General features: G+C 37.5%; 1 protein-coding gene and 1 long non-coding RNA gene across 4 annotated transcripts; one reads left to right on the forward strand and one right to left on the reverse strand.

Annotated features, from left to right (window-relative positions):
* Window positions 1-46: 46 nt before the first annotated feature.
* Window positions 47-18,823, forward strand: RO60 (Ro60, Y RNA binding protein). Of its 3 annotated transcripts, none has more exons than XM_090146131.1 (9): window positions 47-297; window positions 5,693-6,292; window positions 7,305-7,525; window positions 7,788-7,934; window positions 8,853-8,990; window positions 9,271-9,387; window positions 10,219-10,332; window positions 10,775-10,921; window positions 12,156-18,823. In XM_090146131.1, exons 2-9 carry the CDS (start codon window positions 5,713-5,715, stop codon window positions 12,306-12,308), a joined length of 1,617 nt encoding a protein of 538 aa, XP_090002257.1. In that variant the 5' UTR covers window positions 47-297; window positions 5,693-5,712; the 3' UTR covers window positions 12,309-18,823. The 3 variants fall into 3 exon arrangements, with proteins under 3 accessions (XP_090002257.1, XP_031451651.2, XP_031451652.2); XM_031595791.2 differs by lacking the exon at window positions 47-297 and adding an exon at window positions 3,520-4,320; XM_031595792.2 differs by lacking the exons at window positions 47-297; window positions 12,156-18,823 and adding an exon at window positions 3,520-4,320 and having other exon boundaries at window positions 10,219-10,325; window positions 10,775-10,910.
* On the reverse strand, window positions 627-3,414 carry LOC149916813 (uncharacterized). Its single transcript, XR_016469125.1, has 3 exons — window positions 3,047-3,414; window positions 1,693-1,834; window positions 627-1,487 (listed from the first exon to the last, which is right to left on the reverse strand). It is a non-coding gene; the product is annotated as an uncharacterized LOC149916813 (long non-coding RNA).
* Window positions 18,824-19,084: the final 261 nt, after the last annotated feature.

The raw sequence follows: 19,084 nt of genomic DNA on the forward strand, positions 1-19,084 counted from the left end.
GGCGGCGGGCACAAGTGTTTCCGACTCCATCCGGGCACTGAGCGCTGCGGCGCGGGGCGGTGGGCGCGGCTCCATCCGGGTCTCGGGGATGCTGTCAGGACGCCGGCGGGCGGGGCTGCGTGTGGGGGTGTGGGACCCGCTCGGGGCCGCTCCCAGCGCTCACAACCGGCTCCACCGCCCCCGGCTCCGTCGGGCCCTTCGGGTTCCTTCGCTCGAGGGGATCCGCCCCGGGATCGCGCCGCTGCTCGGGGTCGGAGGTCGAGCCGGCCCGGGCGGGCCCCTCCCCGCGGCTTCAAGGCAAGTGGCAGCGCCCGGCCCGGGGCGGCTGTGGCGCGGTGGGCGGGAGGGTGAGGGCTGCTGCACCGTGCGGGCGGGCTGCGGGCTCCCGGTGGGTCCTGCGGGGCGGCTGTGCAGCGAACGCGTGACCTACGTAGTCTGGTGTCGGCTGCAGGGCTCTCCGTTTGTCATCTGGGTCACGGGCCGTTAACGTTCTTCTTTAGATAGCGATGCTTGATTCGTAGCAAAAGCACTCGCGTTGCTCTGTCAGGGCTCCGCTGTGCTTTAGGAGTGCTGAGCTCACCTTAATGAGAGCAGGGGGGAGAACGCAGTTTCTCACAGAAAGCATGTCTGGATTTTGAGGACAGTTTTAAATGTTGACTTTAAACTTTACAGGCTTTTTTAATTTTAATAAAGCATCAAACTTGGTCAAACTCCATGTTTTCACTGCAAAGTTTGTTTCATTACCAGCCTAAAAACCTATGGTTCTGTTAAAGCTTTCTGCTCCAGATGGATTATTTTCACATGTAACTGAAACTTGCATTGTATGGCATGACTTACGAAAACCAGCAGTGATTTGTAGCAGTCATAGAAAATATGGTAGAGGTCAGATTGTGAAACTCAATTGTTAAGGTAATATATGGTTATTGATGTGCCACTCAGTGCTTAAGCCCCATATGGGCTGCTACATGCCAGGCAAAACCATATTTTGCTCAGAGGTTAATTTATATCATGCTTGAAATACATAAATTCCTTTACTGTTGTTTTTACTTTCCTCTCAAGAAGACTGTATGATAGATTATATTTTTTCTTTTGATAAACTCCATGAAGTTACAAGTGTTTAAAAATACTAAAGTGAAATGAATTGATAGCAATGCTTTACTAAAACCTACTAGTTTAATTTCAACATTTAAGTGTGGATCATGGATATTCACTGATGATATTTCTCCTCTTAGTGGGAACTGAACATGTTCAAGCTGGGCAGGTTCATACCAATACTCATTCATTCCTCTTGTTATATTTAGTCTGTGACTTAAGGCTTTTCACACTGCTGATTGCATTCAGGTAACTCAGAAGCTGGAAATACTCCAGAGCCAGAATAGTACTGCTGAATTTTCCATGAGGGCTTGAAATTCACATTCATTGTTACAGCTCAGAAACAGCAGCAGGGTTTTAGTAAAGCACCCATTCGATGCATTGCATTTAGCCATCTGCAAGAATGAGATTCGTCTGTATTTTAGAGATGTGAAAGGAGGAAACTAACATTGAAGTGTGGGCAGAGGATAGGAACTAGTTAGCAAGATGGAATAGCTTCAGGAGCTTGGTACTCTGAAATACTAAACAGGATTAAGAAGCAGCCAGTATGATTTAAATAGTTCAGTGTCGAATAAGGAAGGGCTTTTAAAGAAAACTTACAATTTGTGTTAGGATCCAGGACACTCGGTTGATTTGAACCACTCTTTTAAGTCCCCCAAGGCAGCTCTGGATCCAGGAAGACAGGCTCTGCAGGCCATAACCTGAGCGTGCTCACTGGCACTGCAGCAGGTAGGTGTCATGGCTGCCAAAGAGAGAAGCTGTGGTTACTCTCTGCCCAAGAGGCAGGCAGCAGTGGTTCCCGGCCTCTGGGCAACAAACCCTCCTTGGTCCTACTCCCCACTCACTGTCCTGGGGCCGTGTCTCTGCATCGCTCACCTCTGCTGCTGTGTCCCCTTGGTCAGGAACCCCACAGTCCATTGCGGTGTGTATTCAGTCACCAGCCTGGGCCTCCATCACATTTCACTGTTCATAGATTTCCTTTTGTACTGGTGATTTATTTGGAAAAATAAAATTTGCCTGAATCGTCTTCAGAGGTCCTTTCCAACTTGTACAGTTCTGTAATTCTGCAGTAAGTGTAACAGAGGGAAATCCCAGCCTCTACATTTTGAATGGTAGGAATAATATTTACTGGAAATATGCCCTTTTATTGAGAAAATTGTTAACAAACTAGGGCTGTGGCTTCCATGCTAGAAACTGGTCCAAAGGAAATTAGTGTCACTGGAATACCAAAAGCAGCTCAACTTGAGTGGTTTGAAATAAGTGGTAGGCCTGATTCTTTCAAGACAATTACTTGGATCTAGAGGGATCTCTGTATATTTATAGAAGGTCTGTAGGAATTATGCTTGGAAACATATAACCTCTATTCTTGGTGACCTAGCCTGGAGGTTCAGCAGCCTCCATAGGCATCTCAAGTGCCAAAAAATGCAGATGATGACAAGGGGAAGCTTTCCACTGAAAGTGGTGAGGCCCTGGTACAGGCTACCCGGAGATGGTAGATACGCTATTTCTGAAGGGGTTCAAAGCTAGATGGGATCCTGGGCAGCCTGAAATGGTACCCACTTAGCAATCCTGCACACAGCAAGGGGATTGGAACCAGATGAATGTTAGGTTTTTCCCAACCTTTACTATTTTATGATCTTATCTACAATCATAGGCACTTATGAGTGCCTTCCAGTTCAACATATTTTATGATTTTATCTATAGAATTAGAAGTGTGAGAATTATTCCAATTAAGCTTTGCTCCCATTCTCAAGTGAGGATAACAGTAGCTGATTTGTAATAATGATGATAGAACTACACATGCAAGGACAACATAACTTCATTGAGTAAAAAAATACAGTAAAGTGGAGACATAAAATGCTATAATAGCATAATGATAATTTTTGACTATACTAAATAGAAATGAGCCCAAGTGCAGCAGCCACAAAAGCAGAAATAAAGAAGAGCTACTTACCTTTAGGAAGGCCTCAAATAGACAGCAATCTCCAGCAAGAGATCCCTTCACTTCCACTGCCAGCCCTTAAATGAGGTTTGGGAAGGGTAGATCCTGGCTCCACCCCTTCCATCACTCAGGTTCATTGCACACACCTGAGTTCCCCTGGGTTGGCCCTGCCTTCCCACCAGGTGCTCAATCACTGCTTGAAGCTGTGGCTTAGCATTTCTGCTACAGGATATTAAATGGCACCCATACGAATTGAAAGCATAGGAAGAAGTATAAAAACATTAGGAACTGTGTTTATATTTTTCTAATATAATCATTTTGGATAAATGTATTATAAGCATTTTGTTTAAGTGGAAATGTGGCCCTTTCAGTTCGTTATAAGCCTTGGTAACCCATCAGTGAGTGAGAAGAGTTTTCTTGCTAGCCTCATTTTAATGTTGTAATGTACATTGTAGCACAGATATGGAAGCTGCAATAAGAAATTATTTTCTAGATTTTATCTCTGTGAAGATCTAGTTATTCACGCACAATCCTTTATGCTTCCTGTTCTTAGTTACCCTTGAGGATAATAGTGTTTTTCCATTACCTGTTAACATGGCTGGGAGTTCTTTTTTTCTGTTTGTTTGTTTGTGGTGTTTAGTTTGGTTGCTTTTTAGTTTGTTGGCTTATTTCCCCTGAAGAATGTACTAATGCACTCTGACTGTGATTTCTGGATTTTTGTTTGGGTCTTTACAAAATGTTAGTGTATGGGAACTGTTGAGTCATGGGCTGAACCACTGATTGAGCACCTGGGGAAAGGACCTGGTCACCCACAGGTGAAGGCAGTTTAGCCGTGTGACTGGAAGGGGTGGAGCCTGGCTTCACCTCTCTTATTTAAGTGCTGATCCCCACTGCGGGCTAGATAGTAATAATACATATGTTTACTGTTATTATATTGTTCTTAATTAAGCTTTTGACTTTTAAATCATTCCAGTTCTATTTTTATTATTTTAGTAGTCTGTAGGATGTTGTGGGGGCTGCTGGTGGTTCATTTTTTTTTAATTCTGGATGCAGGCAGCACATCACTGTAGATATTCAAGAATGGAGGAAGGGTGCATCTCTAGTCTTTCCTAGAGAAAGGGTAATTCCCTTGAAGTAAGAGAAGTCATAAATCAGTGTGCAGTGTTTTGCTTACCTAAATTGGAAAGAACAGTTCTTTCTTTGTTAGTGGCATTTCTTTATGTGTGCTTACCCTCGTGAAGTAATTACATTCATCTTCATCATCCGGAAAAGCACATCAAAGGCAGGTATGTGTGCATACTTATGTAGAGATTAGATTGCTCTATGTGTGTGTAGCACGGTAACTGAGCTATTTAACATTTTTTATTGTTAAGTGAGAACTGAGGAAACTGTATTTATTGTTGTTTCATGAATGTTTTGGGAACAGTGGTGATAGTGATGATTGGAACAGGATGATCTTTAAGATCTGTGGTTCTGTGATAGTGGACTGTGGAGGTGTGTACTGCGTCAAGGAACAGATGTGGACTTTGGAAATACAGCAGCTTAAGACTGATTGATGAAGATAGAGGTTGTGGAATGGTTTTTCTCATTACCCTGTCAACTGAGTTCTACTTGTGTTTATTTCAGCTTCCATATTATGCACTGAATATTTCCATCCTAATGTTCTTTAAGTAAGAATAGTGTTGTTGCTTATGGATACTTCTGTGGAATTCTTGAAACTCAGAAGTGTATAAAGAACTGAAGGACTGAATTCTTATGGTGCTCTCTTGCTTTTTTTACTAAAAATGTAAAGTAGTACAAAATTTCTGTGTTTTTTTTAGGTCTCACTTGGTGCAGCAGTCTATTTGAGCCTGTGGTACAGTTGTATTTTCTTTTTCTTGAGCTACTGTCAGTTATTAAAAAGGTATTGTGTAAAAAAGCCTCACTGAAACCCACTATATTTAAATTCTCACAGTCTTCTGGCTAAATATTCTTCCAGCATTTTACTTTTTTTTTAGCATTGTGTTTCTTCACTTGGTAAGTTCTATCATCCTTCCACAAAACAGAGTGGGACAAGATCCCAATTTTGACAAAATTCAGCATGCAAACAAAAAACCTTCATAGGAAAGTAGTGTAACGTACTTATGGCAAAGAAAAGTGGTGTGAGCTGTGTTTTAATTTTAAATTTTTTACTATGAGAGTGGTGAGGTGCTGGAACATGCTGTCCAGAGAGGTTGTGGATGCCCTGTCCCTGAAAGTGTTCAAGGCCAGCTTGTATGGGACCCTGGGCAGCCTGGTCTAGTATTAAATGGGGAGGTTGGTGGCCCTGCATGTGGCAGGGGGGCTGGAGATTCATGATCCTTGAGGTGCCTTCCAACCCTGGCCAGTCTGTGATTCTGTGATTTTTCTCTATACCACTGATTGGCATAAAGTAGTTCCTAGGGAAACTACTGCTAGTTAAGGGAATTAATTCATTGCTGTTGTAACTTGGGAGGTAGGGAAAAAAATACAAATCTCTCACTGGGTTTAGTTATTCACACTTAGAGCATTGTAGTAAGCTGATGAAGAAAAATGCAGGTGTGTAGATCTGATATATATACTTAAGTTAGAACTGATAGAAGGATATAGTCAGAAAGCTCTTGTAGTAGTTTTAAATAAGCATTACTATTCTTTCAACAGGCCTCTTGGAAGTGCAAGCAATGGAGGACGAGGCAAACCAAGTGCAACCCCCGAATGAAATGCAGGTGCCGAACTGTGACAGCGGTTATGTGTGGCACGTCACTGACATGAATCGACTGCACCGCTTCTTGTGCTTTGGTTCAGAAGGTGGTACTTACTGCGTCAAGGAGCAGAGGCTGGGCTTTGAAAATGCAGCAGCTTTAATGAGACTGATTGAAGAAGGCAGAGGTTGTGAAGTCGTTCAGGAAATAAAGACATTCAGTCAAGAAGGCAGAACAGCCAGACAAGAGCCCCTGCTTTTTGCACTTGCGATCTGTTCACAGTGTTCTGATGCAAAAACAAAACAAGCAGCATTTAAAGCTGTTCCTGAGGTTTGTTGTATACCAACTCATCTCTTTACTTTCATCCAGTTTAAAAAAGATTTGAAGGAGGGTATGAAGTGTGGCATGTGGGGCCGTGCACTGAGAAAAGCTGTGGCAGATTGGTACAATGGAAAGAACGGCATGGCTGTTGCGTTAGCAGTTACAAAATATAAACAAAGAAGTGGTTGGTCTCATAAAGATCTTCTGAGATTGTCCCACCTGAAACCTGCCAGTGAAGGTAATATGTTTTCATCCACCTGAAAATACTTTATTTTAAACCTATAATAATAACAGTGTTAGGGGCTGAGTTTGTGTCTGGTGTGCGTAGCCAATAAGCGCACAGAGTTGGAATCTATGTAAAAGTCTCTATTTCAGTTCTGCACAGAATCAGATGCTTGGCTATCCTTTGCAAAGCAAGCATACCTCTGACTAGAAGTGGTTATAGATAGCTGTTTACAGAATTACTTCTCTTTACAATTTCTAATTGGTTATTCTGTTTCATCTTTAACACATGCATATTATAGGGCTAGAAGATGGTACATCTGGAAAGGAATTGCTGCTGTCACATTCATATGTCATTTCCAAACAGGGGTGTATGATCTTTAATGTGTTAGTAACTCTTAATAAGCCTAAAGGTCCCTCATTGGGCATTTTCCTTTCCTTTTTTATTGATGTTAGCTTGTTGTCATGTACTTGCTTGTAGTCAGATTGTTTATGACTTCACTTGTTTTTCACATACTTGTGGTCAAATGTTTATACTGGCTTGATCTTGGTTGTCTACACTAGTATGGAATGATGATTTCTTAGTGATTGTGTTGTGTACTTTACACTGTAAAGGTGTGAGGGATCATGTTATAAATGTATCTGTCTTCAAGGTAAAAAGAGTTGTTTTACTCTGCCTATGTCAAGAGAAGGTAAAATAATACAATACCCTCAGTTTGTTCTTGTCTGTTTACAAATGCTGAAATAACACTTTTTCATTAATTGGGAAGAGTGATGGTTTGGAATCCATTAGGCTCTTTATTTTCAGGGAGAACAACACAGTAAACAAAATAACTGTTTTAAATTGTATGCAGCTGACCAGTTTCAGAACTGATCATCAGATCTGGGAAGTTCCCGTTATATTCTTTTCATTGTTTCTTCATTTGGTTTTTGACAACAATAACCTGCTAACCTGTTTGTTTGCTGGAGTGACAGATGTCAGTATAAAGATTGTAATCCTGCTTGGAAAATATTTTCCTTTTCTATAGGAGTAGCTATTGTCACTAAATACATCACCAAAGGGTGGAAAGATGTCCAAGAAGCTTATAAAGACAAAGCAGTTTCTGCTGAGACTGAAAAGCTTTTAAAATACCTGGAGGCTGTGGACAGAGTGAAACACACAAAAGATGAATTGGAGGTTATTCATTTAATAGAGGAATATGGTCTCGTTAGGGAACATCTATTGACAAACCATCTGAAATCTAAAGAGGTAGGTAAACTTCAGGAGCTTTGTATTCTCTTTAGAGTATTTATTATCTCTAGAGTGACTCAAAATATTAAGTCAAGATTTCTGTTTGAAAAAAAGAAAGCCCTTCTGCTATTTTTTTCCAAGTTATTTACACAAGTAGGTAATTACAGAACAGATTTTCATGTAACTTGCACATCTATTTTAAAATACTTTTAATTAACATGCAGGTGTCAGTTCTTGTACTTGGAAGTCTTATCTTGTTTTCCTTATTCTTTGCTTGGAGGTTTGGAAGGCGTTGCTGAAGGACATGCCCATTTCTGTTTTGTTGAGAAATCTAGGAAAGATGACTGCAAATTCAGTCCTTGAACCACGGGGTTCAGAAGTGGCAATAGTATGTGAAAGACTGCGAAATGAGAAACTGCTAAAAAAGGTAAAATTAATAAATGAATAAATTCATAATCATTGCTAACCTTTGACTCTTAATCTCTTCCTAAACTGTTCCTTTAGGTAATCCCTTTATGAAATAAAGGAGTGTCTTTTTAAGAAATCTGTAGCTTATTCTTCAAAAAAAAATTATAGAACTTGTTTACAGATAAAGTGTACTGACAGCTGGTATCTTATACTAAGGCCATGGCAAGCTTTGCCTGGTGGTTCATCCACTGTTTGTGAGTCTTGTAATTTAGTCAGCCATACAGTCCTGAAAAAGTGAATGGAAGGCACTTTTCATTCACATTCAGGAAGTGAATGAAGTAATCAGCTTTAGCTTCTGAGAGGAAAAAGTGACAGAACAGGAAGTCTTTATCCTTTCACATTGATTTACTGTCCATTGGAGGTAATACAGTGAAAGGGGGGGAAGGGGAGAAATCCTTAGGAATTTATTGGGAAATAGAGATGAGTAACTTTCTGGTGGTGTTTTTTTTTTTAGTTAAGTTGATTAGTGGAATTGAGAACAACAATTCCACTTTTTCCTGTCTCACTGCTCTTTGTGATCTGTTGCTTCTTTAATTGTGTAATTACTGTTGCACTGGAGAAAGGTATAAGAAGGTGGTAGCATAATACTTTCATAGAGGAAAGATGAGATAGGCATTTAAATTTCCTAAGATTTTGTGGTGGTGATTAATTACTTGAACATCTCCAAGAGGAAAGAAACAATGTTTGTAACTGAGTAAATGAGTAAAGTGAAGTGATTTAAAATATTATGCAGCAGCAGCCACTACATAAACTTTTCAAAATTAACTGAAGCAAGCAGACTTTATATTATGATCTTCACTTTAGTTTGTGCTGCTTTTTAATATGTTCTTAATAAGCCTCAGGCTTCTGAAAAGTTACTTAATTACTTTGCCTGTAGGGTAGAATACATCCATTCCATGTATTGGTTGCATTAGAAACCTATAAATCTGGACATGGAAGCAGAGGGAAGCTTTGGTGGCGTCCTGATGAAGACATCTTAGAAGCTTTAGATGCTTCATTCTACAAAACTTTTGAGGTAATGTAATTCTTGTATTTACTAAGCTTAAGTCTATTTCCTGAAAGCTTATAAAAATATAAGTGTTTACTGGTTGAGTAAGTTTTCAAACTTGATGACAAAAACCTTAATGATTCTACTAAATGGAGGGAGGGGAAGAAACTACTGAGTTTTTGGCAATGCTATTGTCCTGTAATGTTGTCCTGAAAATAAATAAAAACCAAAACACATCTAGGTGGCAAGCAGAAGTAAGAATAAATTAATAACTTTTTTGTTCATGTTCTCATTTTTTTCCTTTTAGACACTTGAACCAACAGGAAAACGTTTCGTAATGGCAGTTGATGTCAGTGCATCAATGACACAAAAAGTTTTGGGCAGTGTGCTGAATGCAAACACAGTTGCAGCAACAATGTGTATGGTGAGGCATTAAATTTCTCTATTTATAACTAAATGCAGATTGAGCTGCATTTCTGAAATGGAGGTACTTTAAAGCTGGTTAGAAATCAGGAGGAAGCTGCTCTATGGTATTCTTTTATGTATGGAAGATATGACAGTGTGCCATACTTGATAGTTCAACTGCTTAATCACAGAATCACAGAGTGGCCCAGGTTGGAAGGGACCTCAAGGATTGTGAATCTCTAACGCCCCCTGCCATAAGTAGGGCCACCAACCTCCCCATTTAATAGTAGACTGAGCTGCCCAGGGCCTCATCCAACCTGGCTGTGAACGCCTCCCAGCAACCAATTTCCAGTTGTAATCCGAGTGGTTTAGACTGCTTTTTCACTCAGCTTAACTGAAAATACATAGCAAGCAATTCAGAAGTGTTGATAACTTAATACAGATTGGATTAAAAAAAGTTGGGATAATTTTTATTTTCATTTGAACTATCAACAGTTCCTTTGTATCACAGTTGCTTTTGCCTCTGTTTGGTATTGTAAAGTTTCTTGTTTATATGTTTCGTGTTTATATTAGAGTGGAACTTGTTTGGTTTTAAACATGTAGTGTTTTATGTCGGAAGGGAGAGAAGAAATAAGGAAATATATTTAGTGACAGTAATTAGAACAGCTCTTAAGCTCTGATTTTTGTGGTGTTATTTATTCACAAATTACAGAATATTTAAAGTACAGGGTGAAACTTTAGTGTATATGAGTCACACTGACTTAAATAAGGATATGATGTGTTCACCAGGGAGTATCTTGATTTTGGTAATAAAAATTCTAAACAACTTTTTTGTCTTCCTCTTCCTCAGGCTGTAGCACGTGTTGAGAAGGATTCCCATGTTGTTGCCTTTTCACATGAAATGGTCCCTTGCCCTGTGACAGCTGATATGACGTTACCTCAAGTATTAGTGAAAATGTATGAAGTATGTAAAATTAAAATAAAATAAAATTGCAATTAGGAGACTGCCCTTGCTAACATCAGAGTTGAGAGGTCTCAGCAATTACATAATTACTTTGTATTTTTTTGTTTGCAGTCATTTTTAGTGCTGTGTTTAGACAATATCCATATAGTAAATCACAGGAATCTTTCCCTCCCTTTTATTTAGGGAAAGTTCAACAAAAGTGATTATTTAAACTTCCTGAATATTAAGTAATGATAATGGCATTAGTAGTTCACAATACTTAGTTTAAAAAAGAGTAAACAAATAGGCAGAACAGAATTGAATTGAACAAATGAACTGTTGTTTAGTAAAGAGAGGCCTCTGTATATAACAAACCATGAAGCTTACCTAAAAAGCCTTTTCTCTGTGGCTTACTAATTTCTGTTGTAATATATGTTCCATGTATATGCTTTTTTCTTTTAAGATTCCAATGGGTACCACTGATTGTTCCCTTCCAATGATATGGGCTCAGAAAACACAGACAGCTGCTGATGTCTTCATTGTATTTACTGATAACGAGACCTTTGCTGGAAATACTCATCCTGCAACAGCTCTTAGAGAGTACAGGGAGGTAAATATACTTCTGAGTGCTTGCAATTGATCAGTGCAGTACAAAATATGTCACTGCTGTCCATATTTTAGAGACTTAAGTTGTGGCTATGTGAAGTAAATAATAATTCATACAGTATTAAAAAATTATATTTTCCACTTTGGTTTAATTAGTGGAAGTAATTGTACATAATTAACTAATACAGTTACAAATGGATTTGTGATTTCCCTGAATGCCGAAGCAGAGTAGGTTATATATGAATTTCTGCATTCTATATGATTGATCTAAGAAGTTAATGATACAAATAAGTTAATTGTTGAAAGTTCTTAAATTTATTTCTTTGAGCTTAGTGTTATTGTTCAACTTTGATCTCTGCATTAGATTTGTCCAGACTATAAATGAAGTAATGAAGGTAAGCCTGTAGAGAATGAGGTAATAGTATGCTGTGAAGAAAGTTCTGTATATTTTAAAGGGGCTGTGTAGGCTGTGTAGCTTCAATGTTTGGAAATGAAACTAAGAAAAATACCTTCTTGCCAGCACATTGCTATTAAAACTATGACTCGAACTGCAATCTTTCATGCTTTAAGGGAAGTGTTTCTAAGTTAGTATATCTTAAACTACCAATACAACTGTGTATGGACATTGTCCTTTGTATCGTATTCACTAATATGAAATTAATACCTAAATCTTTAACTTGCCTGGTGAAACTCTGCCAGAGTTATTTGTAGAGCTTAATTCCCATGCCTACATTTGTGCTTTTGTCAGGGAGTTTCTGTACTCTGGTCTTCCTGATGCTTGCTTTGCTTCACCTTACATGTTGCTAATCTACGAATTCAGCTCATGTAATTGAATTGTTCAGGCCACAGCTGTTTTTGTTGTTTAACCAACATTTGGAAATCCTTGCCTTAGACAAAAATACACTCTGACTTTTTATTAGATGACATTATTATTATTATCAGATCTCAATATTTTCAAAAAGAAAACAGTGACATTTGAAATGATCTGTAGAACTTAATATTGCAGGAAAGTTTTGTTAATATCCTTCATTGTAATTCATTTTTATTTTAATGTCACTGATGTTTCTCTTGCAACTTAGTGTTAATAGACAGTCTACAATTCTTGTTATGACATGTCTGGTTTCTATCAGTTTCTATGCCTTTTCAGACAATGGCTTATGTATGCAGGATTGCAAGATTTGGCCTCTGGCATGTTCCAATTACTGTGCTCTGAAAATATCTTTTTGTTTTTCTTCTAGAAAATGGGTATTCCTGCTAAATTGATTGTATGTGGAATGACATCAAATGGTTTTACGATCGCCGATCCAGATGACAGAGGCATGTTGGATATATGTGGTTTTGATGCTGGAGCTCTGGATGTTATTCAGAACTTCATTTTGGATTTGATTTAATTGTCTAGGCATATGTTCTTCCCAGTGGGTTCGTCGCTGGCAACAGACTTAACCCTGGGAACCTGTGGCCAAATGAACTTTATTAGAATATGGCACATAATATACATATCAAAAATGTTACCTTTTTGTGAAGGGAAAGCAAGAGAAGCAGATAAGTCACTTTTCTCCTTTTTCCTGTTGTGCACAAATTAAAATAATGGTGGGAAGTTTGTTAGAAGTTATGGGGTTACACAATATGTAATTTAATTTCATTTATAATAGATCCTGAACACTGAGATGTTTTTCCCCCATTGCTGTGTGATGGTTGTTTACAAGAGTAAATTGATGAATTATTCCTAGGATGGGGCAGGAAAGAAAAGTGGTTTTAGCTTTTTAATAGTGTCAGTTTAACAGCAGGTTAGTTGAGTGTTGTTTTTCTTTAAACCTTTTTTTTAAATTTTGGTATTTTCAGTGAATTACTAAGGTTCAACAGTTTCCATTGTCATACTTTGGGTCTACAAAAACCCATTTTCTGGCACACGTAAGACCGTGTAACTGTGATAAAGTATAAAAGTTACCCAGTGAAATATCACACACAAACCTGAAAGGGGAAGAGCTCATGCTAAATCTTCTATCAGGGATATCTGAATTTCTAAGGGAAAAAAAAATTGTTCTTAGAGGGGTAGTTTCTGCAGTTTCAGAAGCACTCTGTTAAACTTGTGTGCTTCGGAGAAAATTTTAGATTTCCTAATAGTGAAAGGCCTGGAAATGCCTGGGAAACCACATTCAGAACTTGCTATGACTTCAGGCAGCAGCAGCATGCTTTTCAGTGAGGAAGATTAGCAAGTGCATGCATCTTAGCCTACTGTTGAAAGCTGAGTGGCAACAACCAGAAACAACTACATTTTCTTCAAAAGAATGTATTCAATGATACATAAATAACCTTAATGCGAATACTTCATTTTTACAGTCTTTTTGTAGATGAACACTACTTCTGATTTCTTAATTTAATCTAATGCTTTTCAAAACTACCTCCAGTTTATAGTGACCAATTCTTAATAACTTTTATGAAATGTACAGTTGCCTCGTTCTCAATCTTGTTCAGGAAGTGACTGAAACTAGATTTTTCTTTTTTTTCATTCTGATAGTAAGAGTGTGAGGAAAGAAGGAAAAAGCTAGCTAATATCTTACCACTTAGGAACAGGGACTGATAACAACTTGTGTATATGTATTTAAAATGCTGTGTATGTGTTTATAGACGTGTGTATGGGGGGGAAGGTAGAAGATCTCTTTAGGAGATCGCAGTCTTAGAGTTTTTTTCATTGCTGATTTTACCACTTCTCATCAGACATTTTATGTCAGCCTCTTTTATGATAATACTATTTTAAACAGTGAATTTGATGTTAATTTGAAAATAATTATGGTTTATAAAAATAACCTAACTGATAACTGACATGTAAGACCATATTTTTCTGCCTGAAAAAGCAGGCTTTTAACTGTAAAATTCAAGCTCGTATTATACTTTTGATACCTCTAATTATGCCTCTTACGTATTGACTATAAATTCGAAGCTTTGGTTCTGTAGGATGGATATCTATTTGGTGCTATCTAAAATATGAGGTTATGTGTTTCTGAAGGTATTCTGCTACAGACTTAGACTTTACCTTAACAAATGAGAATGGCGAGGGAATCCTTTTCTGACATTAAGAAACAACAGAATTGTTTTAAATCCATGGCTTAAAGAGCGGCTGGTAGGTGTGGTCATTTTCAGGGATCATGAATCAAGTTACTTCTGGATTATCAGTGCTATAATAATGCAGCTCTGTTAGAATGCTTGAAGTATTTCAAGTAACTTTGCTAGCACCAGCTGGTCAGGTAACACACAGAAACAAACAAGTGTTCCTACAAAAAACTAGCAAACACTTGGAGTTTGAAAAACAATTAGGTCATTTCCTGTGGAAAAACTTCTTACTAACTGCAGTCTCCTTGCTGAATAAACATAATAAATATGGGGAATGAACATACATGTTAATTATTTCAAGTAAATGCACTGAAGTTTTGGAAATACTTTTGGTAGTAATGTGTTTTAAATAGGACAATAGTCAAACAACTGATCAGATGTTTCCTGTTAAGCTAGAGATGTTGAAAATAACTGATGGTTAAGTATCTGTTGCAAGTACTTTTTCTTATTTGAAGTAGTATTTGTGAAGTAATAGGAAATGTGTTGGACTAAATATGGAATGAGAAACTTGAACTGGTATTTCAAGTAACTTTTGGCAGTTAGCAGCATAAATATACTGCAGATAGAAGATTAGTTATTAACAGTGACTGAAATTACAGTAGCGTTGCAACATTGAAAGTCATTCCAGTTGAAAATACAATTCCTTGAATTACAGGGAAGGTGAGTTTTCAGTAGAACTTACAGAAAATGTAGCTCTCTATCTGTTGATGCTAGACATAGTTATCCATGCTGGAGTACATAATATGCCCCTAAATATTTACCATATCTCCATATCAAAAAATCTTGTTAGAATATTTTGTGGTGGCTGTCCAATGTAAAGCTACCACTGTTGAGATCCTGTTGTCATCTGCTCCTACTTTAAAACTTGCACAGAGAGAGAGAGAGAGAACCAGAGTGTTTCAGCTGTCAGCTTACTTGGTGGTGTGCTGACCCTTGTTCCTGCTGTCTTCCTGGGGTTGTTACTGTCTTGTATTAAGTGGCATAAGAAGGATGCTGCATTTTCCTTTTCCATAGGGGAAAGTTGATGTTTTTTTATCTGCCTGCATGCTGGATTTCAGGAGGACAGTATGACTTATGTGCTATAATATACACTTCTCCTATAAACTGGTAATTTCTAAAATGGTACCTGAACACATGAAGGGGCAGTAATTGTAATGTGTAATGTAATGTGCTCCAACTTTTTTTAAACAAGACAAAAACTGAACGAACTTACTAAATTTAGGTAATAATTCAATATACAATAAATAACCTGCCCTTTCACTAAAGAGGAGACATGACTTTCTCAATTAATAGTATCTTTTGCATTGGAGGAACACTTCAATGAACAAAACAAAAAATGGGGCTGTAACTGTGCTCTGTTGTTTACCTGTAAAATAGAAGAGGAAAGAACTTAAAAATGGTGAAGTTTCGAATAAACATTTGAAAAGTCTAGAAGTGCAGCTGTAACCTGGGCGAATGCAGGTTTCCTGATACTTGTCGCCATTAATAGGCTTTCAGTTTGACTGTCATTTCAGTGTGATGCCCTAATAATTCTTAGTCTAAGACATAATCTAATATTTGTTATAATTTACCATTAAGGAAGGGATCTAATGGTTGGCAGTGCAGCAGAAATGTCCACTGGTTACAGCTCTTCATTACAGATGAACATCAGAAGGGCAGGCTTCTTCACTGCAGTGATACATTTAAGAATATGGAAGGTTTCTAAATATAATACAATGAGTCACCATTGTATAAGTAATGAAGACAGTTGCGGTTTTGCCAAGAATTAAAATTTTGTGCCAGGAATTGTATAGCAACGGGGAGTAGGGTTTGGGATGCTTGTAGAACTTAATTACATGGGGGCTTAATTTACAGTTTTCTGTGCTTAAAGAAGTCTGAGGGTCAGTCTAGATTAGATACAAAGTTAGCAAGGCTTGTTTAACTGCCCAGTATGCAATGGCCACTAATAACTGGCTGTAAAGTAACTTGCTACTTTAAACCACAGTTAAATAATTGTGGGGGCAGGATGTTGTTCTTTTGTTACTGTTTTTTAATTGGGGCTGTAATACCTACTTATGGGTATGACTTTGAAAAGCTATCCACAAAGTGCGTGTTCTTGGCTTAAGAAGAACACCAGTCATTTTGGAAATGTATTTTAATGGCTCCAACTGAAAAAACACTAGGAAAATATTTTTCTCCATTGGAAGATACTGTTCTGCTTAATCGTGTACCTAACTTGCAGCTGTTATTACCAGAAGCACTACTGTTGGTTCCACTGATGCTTGGCTTTGGTATTACCATATTTTTCCATGTTTTGCTTTTCTCTGTTCATGTTGGCTTTTTTTCCCCATCATTCCAATCAGAGTGAACTTTAGCTTATACTTGAATCTCTCTTCACTCCACACTCTCAACCTCTCTTCTGTTGCCTGTGTTCTGCCTTTATGCCATTGTTGAGCATGATAGCTTAGCTAAGCAACTTGTTCCACAACTGATGTCATAGTACTTAATTTTAAAAGCTGGACTTTATTTACTTTTCTTTGGTTATATAATTCTCTAACAGAGTATTTAATTTGCTGCGTTTATCAGATTTTTGGTGTTAAAAGTTGTAGAAATTACAAAAGTATCTTTATTCTTTTAAAAATCCAGCATCTGCCTTTGCATTTAAGTGGTACTATTTTCACAGAACAACTTAAAAATGGCTTTTCACATGTAAATCTTATTTCCAGAATTAGTTTAGTGGGTCAGGGCTTTCCATTCTCTTAAATATTGTCAAGTCGCTGTTACATGCAGAATAAGGAAAACATGAAAATGAATATTCTAGATGAATGGGCAGCTTCTCTGCAATATTGAAAATTTGAAGAATAGAATGTGTAGAAATAAACCAGAGCACAGGTCACTCGTCTTGCTCGCACTTTGTCTTGTTTGTTAAGCATTTTGCCAGTTGGTAAGTTTATTTAGCTGTTTGCAGTGGTTCACAGAATACAGATAGGTTGCGAGTAATTTTTTCTAATGGCTTGTTTGCTGAAATGGTAGAGATTTCAGTGTACCACAACACAGTACAGTGTACAACACTGCCAAGTAAGACTTAAGGGGAAAATGTAAAGCAAGGCAGTATGCTGCTCTGAGAGCTAAGACTTAAAATTAACTTAAGCAGAAAGTATGATGTCTTTTAAATTTGTGCTTAAAGTTGGGTTTATGATTTTTGATGCTGTCAAGTGTGGTTTCTCTGGATATTTCTGCATTCTAAATATATAGATTTGCATACCTGTATGTGGTATGTTGGGAACTTCACAAATGCTTCATTAACAAATAATGAATGGAGAAGATGGCTGTTTTCCTGATGATACTAGCTTTTTTGTTAAGCACAACTAATAACAAAGAAATGTCCCATTATGTTCTCAAGTAGAAGTGTAGTTCTACTCTTGCAGAAGAATCCTTCTGTGGATTCTTCTGTGGAAGAAATGAACAGATAAGTGCACTCGCAGTTCTGTCTGCTGTCTGTGAAATAACTTAGTTTGTTTCCAGCTTCTTAGGAGGATGGTATTTGAGCTGGATGAGTGCTCATCTTAAGTATAATTCCTATTACAGAGTATTTTAGTGGGTAATCTTGAACATTCAGATCCTAAGGCAAGTATTATGGTAAAATAAACAGCTTTTGTTCTAGAGACAATGTATAAAAAAAAAAACAACAATTTTAATTATTGGTTTTGAATGTCTCTTTTTTTTTTCCAGAGTAGAACCACACTTTAGCTGCCATACAATGTTTAAATGACTTAAACATAACATGGTGGCTTTGTGCTATCTGATAATGAAGCCACTGTCTTGCTGCTACTTTCTATGGGATTACACAAAATTAACAAGAAAATATTTGGATGGGGGAGCCTTAATGCAGTTGAAAAGAAGCATAATTAACCCTTTGATTGCCTTAAGACATGATTTTCTGTACTAAATTGGCACTTGTTGGACTCTGCAGGCAAACAGCATGCTTTCTCAACTATTGGAGTGGAATATTGCCTTAAGTGACAATGCCCTGAGACTTCTGAAATTTAGAATTCAAAGGGTTATTTTAAACTATTGTTTGGGGACTTTTTCTAATGGGTAACAAAATGAAAAATTTCTTTGCATACCATTAGTACTTACATTATGGATTTGCAGGCTTTCCAGGTTGAATAATTATTAATCTTGTCAGTAAACATAACTGGCCTAAGGATAATAGGCAAAGAATACTTTGATACCAGCAAAATAAATTCCTTTATTAAGTATAAATTTAGGGAGAGATGCACATTTGTTTAATGAGTGTCTTTGGAAAGACTTGATAATGAAATCAGAAAAAATAACAATGCAATGGTGAAAACACAACGAGGTCAATGTGTTTATCTCTAATTACACAAATTAAAGATGCACAGTGCAGACCAGCTGCATACTCAACACTTTCTACAAATAATATTACTTAAATTTTTTTCAAACCTGCATCCCAAGAAGGAAGCTGTCAAATTCAGATGACAGTCTTGCAATCCTAGTTAGCTAAAGATGAGTGTAGAGCTTTTGTTCTCTTGAGGAGAGACTGAATAAAAATCCTTGACTAGCATTTTTAGTCTAAACTGTGCATCTTTAGTAGTGTAATGGTCTCTTACTAAAGAAAGAGGTTTTTTCTACTGACATATGAACTTTCTTGAAACTATGAACTTTCTTGAAATAACCAAGTCTTGGCATTGGTTGGTCTGGCTTTGGATGTACATTTTACTGAAACTATTGAATTTAGGTTTTTTAGACATTTAACTGCAAGTTAATACTGCTAGTAAATTGCATTTTGACTGTAGAATATAAGTACTAAATAAACTCTATGCATATTGGACTTGTTTTGTGTGGCCTTAAGTGTCAAAATAGCATTGAATGGTTCATAACATTGTCTGTAGCTGCAGATTAGGTAGCAGGTGATCTGGCTTACACCTAGAGGATATTCCTGAATAACAGTACATAGACTGATATTTCATACTGCAGAGTAAAGACCAAAGTGGTTACCCAGGGATCTAAAATGGCAAACATCTTTTCCCTTTTTACTGTACCAATTAGAAGT

This window comes from Phasianus colchicus, chromosome 9, assembly GCF_987193195.1.
Source record: "Phasianus colchicus chromosome 9, bPhaCol1.hap1.1, whole genome shotgun sequence".
NCBI lineage: Eukaryota > Metazoa > Chordata > Aves > Galliformes > Phasianidae > Phasianus > Phasianus colchicus.